Source organism: Dioscorea cayenensis, chromosome 7 (genome assembly GCF_009730915.1).
Source record: "Dioscorea cayenensis subsp. rotundata cultivar TDr96_F1 chromosome 7, TDr96_F1_v2_PseudoChromosome.rev07_lg8_w22 25.fasta, whole genome shotgun sequence".
NCBI classification, from domain to species: Eukaryota; Viridiplantae; Streptophyta; class Magnoliopsida; order Dioscoreales; family Dioscoreaceae; genus Dioscorea; species Dioscorea cayenensis.
Genome location: NC_052477.1, coordinates 2,440,611 through 2,460,264, shown reverse-complemented (window position 1 = coordinate 2,460,264; position 19,654 = coordinate 2,440,611). Strand labels below are relative to the sequence as shown.

Below are 19,654 nucleotides of genomic sequence, written 5' to 3'. Positions count from 1 at the left end.
TTGCATGAAAAATATCTTATTGGTTGATGTAATTTCAGTTCTTAAAGTAGGACAAAAAGTTACATGCAAAGGAAGTGAGTGTTTAAGTTTCAGTCGTGGCTTTAAAACTAATTTAAAATTAGACCTTTGATTTAGCATGGAAAATTGTTTGAACTCTTATGATCATATTTAGGTTAAGTTTTTTAGGTTTACTGATTTAGTTCTGAACCAAGGCTTGTGATGACTATTTAGATTTTCTGTTCAACTATTTTTTAAGGTCTTTGAAAAGACTAAATATAATATTTGAAATAGCATTGCTTGTCTTAGAGACTTATTTAGGTTTATATTTAGCTATTAATATCTGTTGAAAAAATTAGCATATATTTTGATAAGAAATAAGAATTAATTAAACCTTTTAATTTCAGATTAAGAGTCAGCCCTTTAGTTCTAACAAAAATTTTTTAACATGGACTTTGAAAAGATTATTTCCAAAAAGTTAATACTATTTATACTAGTATTTATTTATTTATGTTATTTCATTCTTCTTCATGTAAACAAAATTTGGACAAACATGGTACTTGGAAGTTGGAACATATACATAAAAATTAGTTTAAGGTTTAAAGCATGTACTAGTCACAATCTCATTTCATAAAAATATGTTGTTTGGTTGTATAAATCTAAATGTTGGCCAATCCTTAATTTTTTTTTTTTTTGCAAATTCTAAACATCAAATTACTCTCCTTAAAAAAAGGTTACAAAGATGGACAAGAGTTGGATGAATAAGTCAAGATTGAGTCAAGAATATGTGGATGGACTTGAACGATTTCTTGATTTTGCATTTAATAATTCAAGCAGCGATAACAAGATTGTCTGTCCGTACGTAAAATGTAAAAGTGGACATTGGCAAACACGTGAAGTAGCATTCAATCATTTAGCATGTGATGGTATTTTGCAAGGATATACCTGTTGGTTCTTCCATGGAGAAAATGTTCCTTTATCGAGAACTTCTTCTAGAAACACTCCTTCATCTAGTTCTACTAGTCATCCTACGAGAAACAACACATCCACCAGATAAGATGGTATGACGTTCATGACCCCTCTGCCACGCTCGATAAGTTCCAGGAGTTCAAGGACGAGGTTGATCCCTTCACGGAGAAGTTCAAGGAAGAGTTCAAGCTCGTGTGCGAGCGCCAGCAGTGCATCCTCCATGACCTCCTCCTTCACAAGCAAGATCTAGATCAGAAACTCTACGAAGTCAAGGCTTGGAGGAAGGTCTGGAACATTGTTTACTCTGCTGTCTTTGCTGCCATTTTGATCTCCTCCATTGTGCTCGCTGCTGTCGCTGCGCCACCGGCGGTGACGGCCGCTGCCGCCGCAGCTTCTGGTGCCATGGCACCGTTGCAGCAGTTGCTGGATTCAATGTCGGACATCTTGCCTATGAAGAGGAGAGGAAGATCATTGATTCACTGGAGAAGGAGACCTCATTCGCCATTAATGAGCTGAATGGCATTAGATCTCTTGTTGATAGTTTGGAGGGGAAGATTAGGACTATGATTCACAGAATTGAGTTTACCATTGATGGGAAAGAGGAACAAGATCGAGCTGACAGTCGCCATGATTGAGATCAAGGACAAAGCTGGAGCCTTTGCGAAGAGAGTGCAATAATTAGAGAAGGAGGTGGACGGGCGTGGTGATGTACTGAAAAGGGCCACTGCTACTATTTTGCAGACTGTCACTGTTTGAATCAACAGGTACACAAGATTTTACTTAAAAATTTGATTTTTAGTGAGTTTTGATCCCAAAGTTTCAGGTTTTTAACTTTTTTTTTTAAAAAAATATATATATAATAAAAATAAAGAAGTTTTGGAATGTGTTAATATTCAATGTTTTGCCATGGCATGGCCGCCACTTTTTTGATGTTGTTGTATTTATTAAGAATGAATGCTTTTCTTTTTTATGAATGTGATCAAACCATATATATGTAAAAACTTATAAATTGATATGAAGATGTCATGAGATGTCAAATTACTTTAAATCTTTGATCATGGTTTGAGGGACAACCCAATTCTTTTTTTTTTATGCGAGTTAATTAACTAATGATAACTTGTTTTAATTTTTTTTATATATAGCTTGAAAGCTTAAGGGACTATTTTCTGTTAATTTTTTTTTATATTTTTTCTAGTTCCCATCCTGTGGAAATTATCTAAGTTTGGGAATTTCTATTCTCGATCATTTATCATGGTTTGGGATTATTAGCATTTGGTTCAAGGGACTATATATATATTTATTAAAAAATATCATTTTATTTAAGTACTCCAAGAGATTAAAATGTGGTGACGGTTAAAAAAAAGTTAAGATTTTTTATACAAATAAATTATTTATGTAGTTCTTAAATTAAATTAAAATTTTAATAAATTAGGCCGATTTACGTAATGAGTGGGCATAACCTATCCCACAAAAGCAAGGGTTGTGCCAGTGCTCCATCAGCCTATTAAGAATGATGCGCATGGTGCATTCTTTACATATTTAGTAGTGTTGAACTAGTAAATGCATTAGTTGCTCAAATTATATAATGAATGAGTAGAGTATCATTCTTAAAAGGATGATGAGTGCTAGTTTCACAATTCTCGATTATCTAGACCTTTGTTGATGGATTAAATTCTCTTTCTAATCTAACAGCTAATGATGTGTGTGTATACATACATAAAATCCAAACTCTTTTTCATCCATTAATTTAATAATTCTGATTAGCAGCTAATGGCTAATTGTCATATTATACATTTCGTTGTTGACGTCCCCTGTCAATCATTGGGGTTTTGTTATTAATTTGCACGGTTAATGGAGTTTAAACAATCAATTATAGTTTTTCAAATTCAATGAGTTTTACTATAGTGTTTTTTAATTCAAGTCACGAAACAGATATTAATATAATTTGTAATGAATATGAATTTTTATATAGGAAAGTTTTATTGATTTATATTATATATTATTCGTAATTAATAGAAGTATTGACTTTTTAATATAAACTCTGTTAGGAATTGGCATCTCTAAGATCCTTATAAATTAAGAAAACCATCTTATCTGACTCCGTTGATTTGTCCATTCCTTTTATTTAATGAAGTGACTTGACTTATTAGTTCATTCATTTTGATTTCAGATTCAAAACAAAGAGATTATTTGTATGTATCTACATTTCTAACCCAATTATAAATAATTTGCATAAATACACAAAACATCAAAGCGTATGTATGTTACAAAGAAACAAATAAAAATTATTTCCATAAAATCAATTAGAATTTAAAAAGGGAAGAAACTGTGAAGAATGTTTCAAGACATATAATTATATTATAATGATGACGATGATGACGATGATAACTATGACGATGATGATATGAGATATAAAAAATCAAACCCTTGAATTATCATGAGCTCAATAGCATTGAAGCTTGGTGATGTGGTTGGAGGATGAGATCATGCTAGAAATGGACAAAGATAAGTTTGCCATGGAGGATGGGTGGGGGTGGACTTGCAAAAAAAATATTTTAAGACAAGCAGATGGACTTGCATAAAATAATAATAATAATAATAATTTAAAAGAGTCTTAATATGTTTCAAATTAATGTTGGCTTATTTGAATAAGTTTTTCAGTTTGTTGAGCTTTAATTTCTTTATTAATTTAGTATGGTAATTTTTAATGTAGTATCAGATTATAGTTTGTTTGGTATGTTTGTAAGTAATTAATTAAAATACACTTAAATGCATCAAGGAAGTATTAGAGTAATTAATTATTTCACCTGTTAACTTGGAAAATATGAATATAAATGCACAAGCTTGAGAAAGGACATGATAAGATGAAGATCTTCTTTATTAAGTTCTAGTTAATATGGCTGAAAAGTTGTGATATTGATTTGTTTTTAATAATATATGTATAAAATAACTTTTTTGTTGTCACCTTGCTAACTGATTATAAGATATGTTTTTTAAAATTATTTTTAATTATTTTTAAAATATCAGTTAATTTTTAATATTTTCAAAAATTATTGTTGTATTTTTAATATAAATTTTAAAATTATAATTTTTTATATTTTAAAATAGTTTAATTAGTTTAATTGATTTTTTAAAAAAAAATAATTAAAGAAATGAGACAGAGAGATGTGGCACCATCCTCTCAGCACATTTGAATCAAACACAAACATCAGGATTTGTAGGCTCCATTTCTCAAATCAAACAAAGCCTCAAAAACACAACCAGTCAATTATGAAGGAAAAGCTCTGAGATAAAAATAACAAAACTTTTTTTATTATTTAATTTATCTAATAATTGGTTATAGTCTTTTATTATTTAATTTATCTAATAATTGGTTATAGTCAATGAATGTGGGAGTTTGGCTCAAGTCTTACTATTTCTTTTGTATTATTCCATTCACTAGTCCAATGTTGGAGGACTAGTTTTCTACATCCACACTTTTCCACTTTTTTTTATTTTCAGTTACCTGTCTTTGTTGAAGACCATGACAATGATGCCTTTGGACCATTGCCTTAAAATTAAAAAATTAATTTTTTTTAAAAAGAAGGAAAAAGCCTGTTTCCTGCCTACACAGCTAACCAACAACTAAAAATTTCCCAACTTCAAAAAATTCTAGTCAATTACTTACCTTTGAAGGCATGTTCAGCTTCTTCCCCTTCAATCTTCATAGTTTAGTACTCCATCAACCTTAATGTAACTCAGAACATTCCAAGAAGGAAAAATAAATAAACAAAGTCTTTGATGAATTACAGTTAATTATTCCTCCAAATAAATAATTCTTTGATGAATTACAATTAATTATTCCCAAATATAAAAGGTGAGAGAGAGAGAGAGAGAGAGAGCATATGATTTTATAATTTTAAACATTTGGGCATAAAAATTAAAAATTATATTTATTTTTAAAAAATTATATATTTCACTTCAACCTTGATAATATTATTTTTTCACTTAAAGTTTTAATAAAAATAAATAAATAATTATTCCATTATAAAATAAATTGAAGCTTACAGTACAATTAAAAAAAGAAAAAAAAATACACAAGTAATTGTTAAAAATTGGGTGTTTCATAGTTTCTTTGATATATAATTAAAGAAGATTACATTTACAGTCTGCTAAAGGAACACATCTTCTGATTATTATAATTTAATATAAAGTGGATAATATAGTATGAGAAATCAACAAAATAATAATTCAATTAAGTATATACCAATTTTCTCTTATTAGCAACAAATTATGTTTGCCTCTAATTGCCAACCAATCATTTAAATTTAATTTGTTAATTATTACCATATAATAATAATAATAATAATTTTTTTTTTTTCTATTGGTATCACTTAATTGTATTCCTTTCTTTTGAAATGAAAAAGAAATTTCTAAGTTCCATGACAGTAACCAAATACATACCATGAAGTCACAATCAAATTAATTTGAACATGTCAAGCATTGAAAACTCTTTAATAAAGTTTTGAACTTGTTTTAAATTATATAATTTTCTTTAAAAAGTTTACGATATCCTTTAACTTAATTTTACCAAAAACTATGAAAATTATAATAAAGTTCAAGGGAATATATTAAAATTCCATGTAATGCACTAGAATTACATAAAGAATATTTCATGGTATATAAAGAAGCTTCATTGCAAATGACAAGTTGCAACATAAACCCTTATCCACAATCAAATCAACATCAAAATAAACTAATCCATGCACACGACATAAGCACACAAAGAAAGGGACCAAACTCCACAAAAACATGGAACCTTCTTGGGAGCAAGCTAAGTCAAATGCATGCATATTTCACTTAATATTAATTCACTTTGATTAAATTAATGTGAATGGGTCAAGTAGAGGACGATTTGGTACTAAGACACAATTTAAGGCTTGTTTTGATTAATTTTTATTTTTTCAAAAATAACATCTTGAATTATTCCTCATGTTTGGGGAAAAAAGTTTTTCATGTTATAATGGTTGTAAAATTTTTAAATACAAAAGTGCTCGTAGAATAACTAATTTACACTCAAAATTTGTAAACTTATCAAGGAAAAACACTTGCATTGACAAACATTTTTAGAAACTTTAAGAAAATATTTATTTATTTCATAAAACAATTATTTTTTTTCACTCTATCAAACAAATACTAAGCAAGAATGAGATATAATTCACTATTATAAAGATAATATAATTATAATGCACCCTCCAAAATAAAGTTATTATTGGGGAAGATTTAAGCCATTCGTAAATTTTGAACTACCCAAAATATTTGTTATTTATTATTATTATTATTATTATTATTATTATTATTATTATAAATATGTGACAAGCGCCCTCTATTTAAAAAAAATTGGGAATGTGCACATATGTAAAGCGTAATTGAATAAATACTAATACCTTCATTTTGTGTGGGCTTTAAAATTTGATTTTGAATTTTTCTCAAAATAAAGACTTTACTTACGAAACTTAGTATAAAAAACATGTTAGTTTAAAATGATAGAGTGAGCAAGCCATTAGTTATGCGTAAGATGAGATTTGAACATCAACTTCTAATATAAGATTCAAGAGATTTGACCGCCATTGTTGGCTCTCATTCTATGTTTTTCAAATTACATTATGATAGGCTTTATTATTATTATTATTTTTAAATAAAACTTTCTAAACAAAAATAACAATAATTCAAATAATATATTATATATTAATGATGCCTTTTCCATCTTCCTTATCTAGTCATAAATCAGAAAGTGCGTAGTATTAATAAGCAAACTTGAAAGTACTGCCTCCAAGGAGCATAGGTGCCACTGCATATTTGGTTTCACAAGAGCTCAATAACGGTGGACTGCATGCAAGCTGGCACAAACACGTAAACTTGTGGCAAAGCTTGTTAGAGAAGACATAAGAAAAAATAAAATAAAATAAAATAAAATAAAATAAAATTAAAAATTTATAAAACGAGGAATTTGTGGGACGTTACAAAAGCTTAGGATATACTTGGATAGGGGTAATAAATACTGTCAGATTGAAAATCATTGTCAATAGTAATTTATACCCATATTTATTTGCACAACTGTTAGAATGGCAATGTAATATATAGGTAATAAATAGTGGTACTATAGAGGCATATGCATTAACCCCAAAATTGGGAGCAATAGAACTCTTTAGGAAGGAATAAATAATGCTAACTTTTGAAATGACCTGAATATTTAATTAAATAAAACTTATAAAATTAAATAATTACCTATAATAATTAAATTACATAATAATTACAATAAAAATTATTATATATAATTACAATAATAAAAATAAAATGATATTTTTGCCCATTAAATTAATAATTAATTAAAATGAGATATTTAATGTGATATTTAATCATAATAATTATTTTTAATAATAATATTCAAAATATTCTTTAGATAAAAAATTTATTTAACATTAATCAGATTTTTGTGTATCAAGGGTATAAAAGTAATTTTATCATATTCTTTTCTTAAATTTTTTCTATTCCCAATAAAATATTCCTCCAACCAAACACAGTTTAATTCCTATTCCTATTCCTACAATATCATTACTATTACCTTTCTCATTTATGTTCCGTGAACCAAACACAGAGTGAATGTTTTTTATTTTTTTACCTATCTCTTATCTGGTGAGATACCAAAAGTTTTATAAAAAAAAAAAAAAAATTGAACCCGTAATTTTTATATATATAAATATTTAAACTTTGCCTATTTTTGCTTGTCAGAAGAATTAAACAAACATAACGCTTCACCTAACCACCGAACAATAAACTGATCACCACAAAAACACACTCACCTTGATTCGTAGGGATTCAATCCCTCTCCCGGGTAAATTTTTCATGTGGTCACTGTGTTATGGCTGATTTTCATTTTGGTCATTGTGTTTCAATTTGTATCTTTTTGGTCATTAGATATTGATTTATTTTCATTAGGAGGTCACTTGGGGTATTTCAGTCAATTTTAAATGACGTGGCAGCCAGAAATGCCACGTCCCTTACTTTATTTTCCAGACTAAGTAAGCTAAATCAGCATGCGGTTGATGTTCTGTCACGCCCCAAACCCGGTGCGCTGACAAACGGACGCATCCTTATGGGCCGAAACCCGATAGGCATGCAAGGCCTCAGACCTGTCTTAGCATAGAACATAACATCTAATAGCAACATAATATCCAAGATGACATAAATAGAGGTACTACAAGTTCAAGATACAACATGAAAGCAAATAACAAGTTCAAGGTCTACAAGGTGAAAGTGAAACATATAAACAACCTAACAAAGAGGGGAGCCTGACTCTTAGTAACCACAGCTATGCTAGTAACCACAACCTTACTCCTGATATGAAAAGAGGGAATAAAAACATTCATGAGCTCGACAGCCCAGTAAGTAACCCAAAAACAAAACTTGGATTCAAACCAAGATTCAAGAATTTTATCAAAATAATTTCCAATAAACATAAGTGTGCATAAACAAATATAATAATTTCAAATAAACATAAGTATGTACAAGCAAGTATAATTCTTCAACTGTGATTAATCAACACAGTAAAAACAAGTTCCAGAATATATCAATTTTCAAATTATATGTCTCCTAGACTATGATCCGGACAGAATATCAAAGGTCATTTGTTTATCCTCGGTGACCCGAGCCAAAATATCAGAGGTCGTTATTGTTTCACCGACGGAAAGTGGCGCGAAACTAGTTTCTATTTCAGAATTTCATGTCGACATGGTCAGTGTTTGACCCCCAGTGACAGGGTTATTGCATAGTCAATTCGGAGACTAGAATTTCATAACAAAAGTAATTTTAGTATCAAAAATAGACTTAATTATTTTAAATCTTAGAATATTTCGAATCCGAATCCCACAAAGCAAAAATTTTCCATTGAACCAAAAATCTCGATATTTTGCATAAACCAAAAAGAAATCAACCATTTCAATTCTAAAGAAACAAGAACACTTAACCTCATTTTTCCGGGATACATGAATAATTAAAAATTTAAAAATTTAAAGCATCCAATGCCATCCGTAAGTAAAATAATGTAATAAAGATTCAATTCATTCAACAACATTCAAAAAGTTCTCTTTCAGACACTAAAAGAAAAATTAGCTAATGGATAAAATAATTCATTCAGTGGATAAGGAATCAAATCAATAAAAACCAAGGTTTTCAGACCCGGACCGGCCATTGACCCGGAGAAGAGTAGGGGTCAGGGGTCGAGGGGTTCAACCGGGTTGAACCGGGGTCATTAACTTTTAGTTATATATAATTAAAAAAATTAAATATTGAAGAATAAAAAAAATAATAAAAACATGATTTTTAAAAATTTAAGCAAGTATTTTATATAAATAAATATTGAAGTACACCACATTAAAAATGTAAAATACACCCAATAACATAAGAATAAACTAATATAAAATTAATTGAGAAGCATAAAAATATTCACAAGGAAATACACAACTAAAAAATTCATAAAAAAGTTAAAATAAAAATATTCCCTTGGTCTCTACCTTCTTTAGTTTTATAATTTTACATTATAACCCCCAAACATTAATATGTTATAAAAATAAAATAAGAATTAAAAAAAAAAATTGGTGCAAACCCGGGTTGATGACCCGGCCGGGTCACCGGGTCACCGGTTCGATCGCCCGGGTTGCCGGTTCAACCCCGGTTTTATCAAAATCCGGTTTTATATATTGAACCGGACGGGTTTTAAGGCCGGGTCCGGGTCAACCCGGTCCGATCGCCCGATCCGGTCCGGGTCTGAAAACACTGATAAAAACTACTAATTTGAAGAAACTAGTCAATTACAAAATTAAAAAACGAAACTCCATCAAAGCTTTTTAACATGAATAAACTTAATAACTTAATAGTTTTCTCAAATACTAGATAATTAGATAATAAATGGAAATAATCAACCAATTAACATTTAAAAAAAAATGTTTAAATAAATCACCAACAAGATCAAATATGCTATAAATAACATGAGAATTTGAATGAAAGGATAAGAAAAGAATGGATCATCCACTACCGAAAAATTTAGTTAATTAAACTCATATTTAAACAATACCCAATCATATTAACAGGAAACTTCTCATAATTAAATTTAAAAGAGAATCTAACGAATGTCATGATTTAAAGGAAACTTCTCATAATTAAATTTAAAAGAGAATCTAACGAACGTCATGATTTAAAGTTCTCAGGTAGTCAACAATTGGTCAAACGGTGATTAAAATGAATTTCAAAGAAACCTCTCATCTTACATAGAACAATTGGCTAATAAAAAAAGATGATTGATTAACGAGATCGAAATCAAATAAAAACCACATCTAACATGATAAGAAATTGATAAACAAAGGATAAGTAATGAATCACATAACAACTCATTATATGAATAATTGATGTAATAAAATAAAATTTAACAATTTAAATAATTTATACAAACCAAAGAAAGCAAAATAATCCAACGAGATAAACTCAACAAAACTTACAAATTTAAAAGAATTTTCGAGATAAAAATAGTGGTTACTTACCTGGTATTTGCTAGAATTCTGAATCCGAATCAAACACCCAAAATTAAATCTTCACAGGAGATCCTATGGCATTCAATGACAAGAAGGTTTTAAAAAAAAATCCCTCCTTAAGCTATTAGGGTTTCTAATCTTAATTTCTATCCTTAAAAACAAAATCCTAATTCCTACAATCTAACAATAAAAAAAAAATTCGACACACCGCGATATCCTTTCTCGAAATTCCTTTTCTCCTCGACGCCCAACAAGATGGTGATACAATGGAGAAAAATGATCCACTAACTAATGTTTTAAGGCAACATATCGGTCGTGGGGAGTGGTGGTGGGCGACGCTTTCTCATGTAACGTGGCTAGGGGTTTTCAAAATAATACATTTAAAAATAACATACAAGACACTTTCACATAAGAAAAATAAAAAAATAAAAATATAATAATAATAATTTAAATAATAATAAAAACGTGGGGTCTACATGTGCTCTCTCCAACTGGGATGAAAGAAAATATTAAAATAAAAGTCGACACTAAGATTTCTACCGCTATCGTCATTTAAAAATTAAATTAAAAATCCCAAGTCGATCTTCCTGAAAACAAATCAATATCTAAATTACCAAAAAGATATAAATCAAACACAAAAACTAAAAATAAAAATCACCTCACTATCATGAATCACATGAAAAAAATTTGACCGTTGGTCTATCGTTGTTTGTAAACCCCTCCCACTTTAACTAAGACTAATGATTAAAAATAAATAAATAAATAAACAAATTTAATATTTATCAAGTATCTCAAACTCTGTTTTTCTCCAATCATTATTATTATAATTGACTAGACTCCAAGTCCAAATGGACAAGATAAACAACCACTGCAAACCAACAACTAACGTGTATCTGCGGAAGCAACGCGGTGTTCCACTTTCTCTATAAAACGCTCCCCAATTCCTTGTCTCCATTCTCATTTCTAATTCTCCCCCAAAATCCCCAAACCCTCTTCTTCCTCCCAATCCCAATCCCAATCCCAATTCCAATTCGCATTCATGGGTTGCATCCACAGCACCCCCGCCGCCGATGAGTCCCCTTCCGTCTCTCCGACACTCCCCCGAAGCACGCGCAGCGCCATCTCCACCGTCGCCACCGACGCCGCCACACTCCACTCTCTCTCCTTCACCGCCCTCCGAGCCGCCGCCTCCGCCCTCATCGACGTCAACCGCGATGCCCTCGACAACATCGGCCAGCTCAAAGACGAGATCTCCTCCAACCCTGACCTCCTCTTCTTCGTCAAATACTACCTCCAGACCAGCATCGCCACTCTTCGCTTCTTCACTGCTCTCAAGGACTCCCTCTCCAAAGCCCGTGAAACCGAGCTTCTTGTCCGTGACGCCGTGCTCCTCTTCGAAGAAGGTCACGACCCCTCCGCCGCTCTCGAGAAGCTCCAGGAGTTCAAGGACGAGGGCGATCCCTTCACTGCGAAGTTCGTCGATGAGTTCAAGCTCGTGTGCGAGCGCCAGCAGTCCATCCTCCATGATCTCCTCCTCCGCAAGAAAGATCTAGATCAGAAGCTCCGTGAAGTCAAGGCATGGAGGAAGGTCTGGAACATTGTTTACTCTGCTGTCTTCGCTGCCGTTTTGATCTCCTCCGTTGTGCTCGCTGCTGTTGCTGCGCCGCCGGCAGTGACAGCCGCTGCTGCGGCCGCGTCCGGCGCCATGGCGCCGCTCCAGCAGTGGCTGGATTCAATGTGGGACAAGTTTCAGAACCCCTTTGAGGCGGACAGGAAGATCATTGATTCACTGGGGAAGGAGACCTCATTCGCCATTCATGAGCTGAATAGCATTAGGTCTCTTGTTGATAGTTTGGAGGGGAAGATTAGGTCTATGATTCACAGAGCTGAGCTCGCCATTGATGGGGAAGATGAAGAAGAGGTGAAGGTGGTCATGATTGAGATCAAACTCAAGGCCGGAGAGTTTGCGAAGAGTGTGGAGCAATTAGAGAAGGAGGTGGACCGGCGAGGTGATGAACTGAAGAGGGCCACTGCTACTATTTTGCAGGCTGTCACTGATTGAATCAAAAGAGGTACACAAAAATTTACTTGAAACAAAATTATTTTAAAAATACGATAAAAAATAAGAAAAATTATCATACTCCCTCGACACTTTTCAAAACTTCCCAAATGAAAATTTCGCGAAGTCAGATACCCAAGACAAATTTCTTCCTTTATTTGTTTCACTTCCTTTTACCCCTCAGACATGAAATTCCATCATCGCTCTTAAACCTGTCAGACACATTTTTCTATTCTTTTTCAGATTCCTTTGCACGCACTCATTTCTTAAACAGTAGAAATTTCATTTTTAAACAGTAGAACTTATTTTTAAATAGTAGCTCATTTTCTTAAATAGTAGCTTCATTTCTTAAACAAAAACTCATTTCTCAAACGTAAAAACTCATTTCTTAAACGTAAAACCTCATAACATAAAACTCATTTTTTTAAACATAAAACTCAACAGATAACTCATTTCTTAAAACTGTAGTAACTCATTTCTTAAATGTAGACTTTTATTTTTTTAAACAGAGACCTCATTTTTTTAAATGTAAAACCCTCATCGAAGAGGACATCGAAGATCTCATCGTCACGATCCGCTGAACGCTGAAAGCCGCGGCTCCGAGATCCGGGCGAGCGATCTCGGCTGCCCCGCCTGCGCAGGGGTCTTAAAGCGAGAAATCTTTGCTTTGCCGCTGGCGATCCGGCTAGGGCGACGCTCCTGAGGTCGGAGCGGTGAGGTCTTCGCGGCGACGCCGATAAGACTGGGTCAATCTCGAATCTGAACTATTCTCGATCGCTGAGACCGCAAATACTGGATAGCAATAGAGCTAGTGTTAGTGATCATTCCGAGGTTCGATCCATGCGCCTAAGCTCAGCGACTGAACGGAGGGAGGAAGTCGCTACCGATGAGGGTTCGATCTCGCCGCCTTCGCTCGCCTTCATCGCCTTCCCCGTCGTCGACCCTCATCTCTTTTCATCTTCTTCGCCGCCGACCTCGGAAGATCGCGACGCTTCCCTCGTCAGTCGAGCGAAGGCGATCGAAAGGTCTGCACTCGTAGATATTTAAATAAACAACGATATTTAAGACTTTTTTTAAACGTAAACGCAATATATTAAACGTAAAACATCGATAGTTAAACAAAAGACAAACAAAGCATATAAACAGTAGAACTCATTTCTTAAACGGAGAGCTTATTTTTTTTAAACGAGACCTCATTTTTTTAAATGTAAACCCTCATCGAAAGTAGGGACATCGAGTATCTCATCGTCGCTAATCTCGCGCGAACGCTGAGCGTCAGGGCCCCGATCCGGGCGAGCGATCTCGGCGCCCGCTCGCCGCGGGTCTTAAAGGAGAAATCTGGTTTGCTGCTGGGCGATCCGGCATGGGCGACGCTCCTGAGGCTCGGAGTGTGAGGCTTCGTATGACGCTTCGACAAGACCTACCGAATCTCGAATCCAACTATTCTCGATCATGAGACCGCGAACATGGATAGTAATAGGGGTTAGGTTAGTGATCATTCCCGGTTCGATCCACGGGCGCCTAAGCTCCATGACATGAACTGAGGGAGGAAGCGACGCCGACGAGGGTTCGATCTCGCCGCCTTCGCCTTCGCCTTCATCGCCTTCCCCGCCGTCGACCTTATCTCTTTTCATCTTCTTCGCCGCCGACCCTGGGAAGCACCGCGACGCTTCCTCGCCATCGAGCCAGCGCATCAAAAGGTCGCACTCGCATATATTTAAATAGAAACAACGATATTTAAGCACTTTTTTTAAACGTAAACGCAATATATTAAAATGTAAAACATCGAGTAGTTAAACAAAGACAAAACAAGCATATAAACGAGAACTCATTTCTAAACAGTAGAGCAGATTTTTTTAAACAGAGACCCTCATTTTTTTAAACGTAAACCCTCATCGAGAGTGGACATCGAGTATCTCATCGTCACCGATCTCGCGCGAACGCTGAGCGCCGCGGCCCGGATCCGGGCGAGCGATCTCGGCTGCGGCCCGCCGTGCGGGGTCTTAGCGAGAAATTGTTTGGCTGGGCATGATCCGGCTCGGGCGACGCTCCTGAGGCTCTGGAGCGGTGAGGTCTTCTGGCGACGACGCCTGATAAGACGAGTCGAACTCGAATCCGAACTATTCTCGATCGTGAGACCGCAAATACGGATAGCAATGAAAGTTAGGTTAGGGATCATTCCGAGGTTCGATCCACTGCGCCTAAGCTCAGCGACGGAACCCGGGAGGGAGGAAGCTGCCGGGACGTAGGGTTCGATCTCGCCCGCCTCGCCTTCGCCTTCATCGCCTTCCCCGCCGCCGACCTCATCTCTTTTCATCTTCTTCGCCGCCGACCCTGGAAGACTCACACGCCTCCCTCGTCGTCGAGCCGAGCGCATCGAAAGCGTCAGACCTTTTCTCCTCGACAATATCGAGATCTCAGATCGAAAGCGAGATCAAAAATTCTAGGGTTCGAAATCCCATTTTTCACGCAACGCGATCGCTGATCATGGAGTCGCGATGCTTGCTCCTCACCTGCCCAACCCAATCGCAATAAAAGAGATTTTTGAGCGATAAATACACCACAAAAAACTCATTTCTTAAACAGAAACCTCATTTTTAAACAAAAAAACCTCATTTCTTAAACAGAAACTCATTTCTTAAACAGAGACTCTCATTTTTTTAAACAGAAACCCTCATTTGTTAAACAGAAACCCTCATTTTTTTAAATGAAAAACTCATTTTTTTAAACAAAAACCTTATACTCTCATATTTTAAATGAGTCTTCATTTTTAAAAAGAAACTCATCGCACCTAAGGGCATTATAGTCAAACCCCCGTCACACTTGCCACAACTTCCCACGCAAGTGACAATTTCGTCCAAAAAAATTCCAAATTAACTCTATCAATCAACGTTAGATGTCTGTGCATTTAAAAAATCATCAGATTCTAAAGCGAAGGGTTTTTTTGAGAGCAAAAACTAATCTGAGTGTTTTTGCAATATCAAAACTTACTCGTGTTTTTTTGGCAATTTCCACTAAAAATAAAGAAGTTTTTGGAATGTATTAAATTATTAATATTCAATGTTTTGCCATGGCATGGCTAGTGGCTACCACTTTGTTGTTGTTGTATTTATTATTTATTAACAATGAATGCTTTTCTTTTTAATGAATGTGATTTGTGTGTCATTATAAGAAATTAATAGTTTCTTTTTATTTTTATTTTTTAAGGAATCTTGGTATTGACAACTGTTTAGATAATTTATGTGGCATACTAATGGAGTACATGTTACGGAGTAATATTCAAGCTGTTACATTTGTATACCACTGAGTTATAAACCTATTTATACTTTATAGATGCATATGTAAAAGCTTATTAATTGATATGAAGATGTCAAGAGATGTGTATTCCCACCAGCATGTTATCTATAAATGTTTGACAACTCAAATTATATATATATATATTATAATTTGAACAAATCACTTTATTAACGACGCAAATCTTTAACCATGATTTAGGAGGAAACCCAACTCTATCTTATATATGGGAGTTAATTATACTATTAATGATAACTTTTGTATTATCTTCTTTGATAGCTTCATAGCTTAAGGAACTATTTTTCGTATTAAAATGACATAATGTAATTAATTGGGTTAATTTACTAAAGTGTATAATTAGGAAATTCATAAATAGGAAGAAGGAAACTCTATGATATTTATTTTAAATAAAGTTATATGTTTAATATTTAATGACTGTGTTATGAGACTATGCAAATTCATGCTCTTTTACTAGGGATGTCAACGGGGCATAGATTCACCTGAGATATATTCCTCAGTCCCGACCCCGACTTGCTAAGTCCATCCCCGACCCTAACCCTAAACCCAAATTCGGGGAAAAAAAAAAAATTTCCATCCTAGTCCAGTGGGGATTACCAAGGATCAGAGATTTCTCTATCCTTGATTTTTTTTTTCTTACATCTATTATATACATCAAATATATTATATATACTATATACTTGAGTCCAATCCAAAATGGAGATTCATGGTCCTCAAGGTTGACCCTTTTCTTATAAAATAATATAATATCATAATAATAAATAAATAAGTACTCATAAATAATTTTTTAATGAATTATAATTAATTATTCTCATAAAAATTATTCATGTTTAAAAATTTATGCATATTCCATTGCTATACTGGCATTACCATTTTCTTACATTATTTTTTAATAAAAATGGATAAAAAAACTTTATTATAAAATAAATTAATAAAAAATAAGAAAACATAATAATAGTTGTTAAAAATTGGATCACTCAGCTTGCCACATATGAAATCCAGCATGATAATGTTAAACAAAAGTATAGAGAAACTAAGAAAATATAAATCAAAAGATTTCAAAGTTTTATTTAATGTATATATTTATAAAATTATTTTAATATATTATTAATTACATACTAAAAAAACTAAGAAATGTCAACGGCAATATATATGTATATATCAATGACAAAATCAACGAGTCTTGTGTATTTGATTTATGTTATTCCTAACATTACACTAAGTCAACTAAACGAACACATCTCCAAATTATAATTTGATATAAAGTTGATGACGTAGCATAAGAAATCAATCAAACAGTAATTTAAGTAAATATATACTAATTTTGTCTCATTAATAACAATTTATGTTTTTTCTATTTGCCAATCAATCATTTAAAATTAATTTTCAATTTTTACGAAACTGACATAATAATAATAATAATAATAATAATAATAATAATTATTATTATTATTATTATTATTATTATTATTATTATTATTATTATTATTATTATTATTTTTCTCTGTTGGAATCTAAAAGGTGTATCCTGCTCTGGAGTGCAAACATTCACCTTTAATTGGGACCCCGGTCTCATTAATTTGTATACCTTGTTTCTCAAATGAAAAGGAAATTTCTAAATTCCATGATAGCAACCAAACATATACCAAGAGCTCACCATCAAATTAATATCAATGTATGTCAAACATTGATATACTTTAATAAAGTTTTGGAGTTGTTTTAAATTGTATAATAATTTATTTTAATTTTATGTGAAAATTATAATAAAGTTCAAGGAAATATATTCTGATACACTAAAATTACACAATGTATATTCCAGAGGCGGAAGGAGCCAAGTATATATATATATATATAAATATCCCCATCCAATTATATATATTATATAGATATTTATATGAGAAAGGGATAGTTGGGACTTGGGAGCACCTCCTTTCTCCATCCTTCTTTGGGATTTTTATTTTTTTTGTAAAAATATCAAATTTTTACATACTAATACCTATACACTAAATAAATTATGTTTAGGAAAAAAATATATAAATTTGTTATTCGACCTAGTAATATTTTATAAATGCGTTTATACAGTATAATTTTTTTTTAAAAAAATCTATTATTTGACTCCTTCAGTTATTATAAATTAGTTTATATGTCAACCATTGGATAGCCCAATGGTATGACACCAAAAATATAAGGGGGAGGTCATGGGTTCAAATCCCTCCCTTGACAGTACTGTTCATCGTACTGTTTATATACTGTTCACCCGAGATTCTTATACTATTTTCATACTCTATTCATATAAAAAGGGCGCTTGTCGTCTATTATTCAAAAAAAAAAATAAATTAGTTTATATAGTATAAATATTATATTTTTAGAAAAAAATTGTAAAAATTTATTATTTGACCACTTGATGTTTATAAATTAGGATATAACATATAGAAAATATATATTTTTAGAAAAAATATTTATAAAAATAAATTGTTTGGCCCTTTGATTTTTTACACAGGCTGGCAAGCTCATTGGTATTGCCTACAAGAGCTCGTGCACAAACAAGCTTAGGGGTCAAGGCATATTTGGGGTTCAGTTGAGCTCACCAAATGCTGGAGTACATGCAAACTTGCACGCACCCATAAACTTGTACTTGAGCTTGTTGAGGAAGAAATCAGACTAAATATATATATATATATATAACTGAAAATCTATTCAAAGACAAATTTGTGCGGTGTTTATTATTTTAAATACAAAAAATATTTAATATATATATATATATAATTTTTTGACCTATCACTTACAAATATAAGATACCAGGAGTTTTATAAAAGATAAGTATTTTATTAGTAAGCATTTTTTTTGTGTACATAATATATATATATATACAAACTCACCTTTACGTGAATTTTGTGATTTAATTTCATAAAAATATGTATAAATAATTGATGTCAATAGAACTAAGGGGGAGTTTGGATCACGGATTGAGGGCTTGGGAATGAGAATCTCATTCCCAGCGCTGACTAATGTCGGGAAAACAGTGAGTTCTGCTCCAGTCGTGGGAAAAAGGATTACTCTGGGAGGCAGTCCTATTCCACCCTAAAAGGGGAGAAGTATGCCTTAGTTATAAAATTACTAATATACCCCTACCATATATAATTACATATTTATATATTTAGCTTTATTTATTAAAATAATTTAATTAAATTATTTTTGGGAAATTAAAAATTAAAAATAAATAAAAATTCAATTAATTTAATTAAACGTATTTAATGATATTAACTAATTTAATAAATATATAATTGTTAAATAAATTATTAAGATTAATTATATAATTATAATATATTGAAATATATATTTATATTATAAAAAAATAATTAATAATAAATAATGTTAAATATTTTCATTAAAACATAATCTATTATTTTTATATAATATCATATTATTTATATACTGAGGGAGTATTGATGTAATTTTTACTACATCCTACCTTTTCACTTTTTTTATTCTCAATCCTTATTCCTTTAAATCAAACGCATTATTCTCATTCCCCTTATTCCCATTCACATTGTTCTTCTTTTTTTATTACCCATATTTTCATTCCTATTCCGCAATCCAAACGGGGGCCCTAAGTATCCGGGGCCACATGGACAAATATTGAAATTTGAAGTTTCTTGCTTCACTCGCAAAAAGCACCAATTATCTCAAAACCGTTATTCAACAATGATTACTCCATTATTATAATTGACTAGACTCCATCGTGGGCAAC

General features: G+C 32.3%; 2 protein-coding genes across 2 annotated transcripts; both read left to right on the top strand.

Moving 5' to 3' along the window:
* The first annotated feature begins 739 nt into the window (after window positions 1-739).
* On the top strand, window positions 740-1,601 carry LOC120264772 (UPF0496 protein 1-like). The gene is made up of 4 exons (XM_039272603.1): window positions 740-847; window positions 936-1,058; window positions 1,102-1,363; window positions 1,423-1,601. Exons 1-4 carry the CDS (start codon window positions 740-742, stop codon window positions 1,599-1,601), a joined length of 672 nt encoding a protein of 223 aa, XP_039128537.1.
* A 9,970-nt stretch (window positions 1,602-11,571) lies between these two features.
* LOC120264768 (UPF0496 protein 1-like) lies at window positions 11,572-12,594 on the top strand. Its single transcript, XM_039272595.1, has one exon. The coding sequence runs from the start codon at window positions 11,572-11,574 to the stop codon at window positions 12,592-12,594; it is 1,023 nt and encodes a 340-aa protein (XP_039128529.1).
* The last annotated feature ends 7,060 nt before the right edge of the window (window positions 12,595-19,654 follow it).

Bases quoted from the DNA above. Each gene is read 5' to 3' on its own strand.
- LOC120264772 (XM_039272603.1), top strand. From the start codon at position 740: ATGGACAAGAGTTGGATGAATAAGTCAAGATTGAGTCAAGAATATGTG. The intron at 848-935 runs GTCTGTCCGTAC...GTATTTTGCAAG, and splicing joins CAAGCAGCGATAACAAGATT to GATATACCTGTTGGTTCTTC. The intron at 1,364-1,422 runs GTGCCATGGCAC...TTGCCTATGAAG, and splicing joins CGCTGCCGCCGCAGCTTCTG to AGGAGAGGAAGATCATTGAT.
- LOC120264768 (XM_039272595.1), top strand. From the start codon at position 11,572: ATGGGTTGCATCCACAGCACCCCCGCCGCCGATGAGTCCCCTTCCGTC.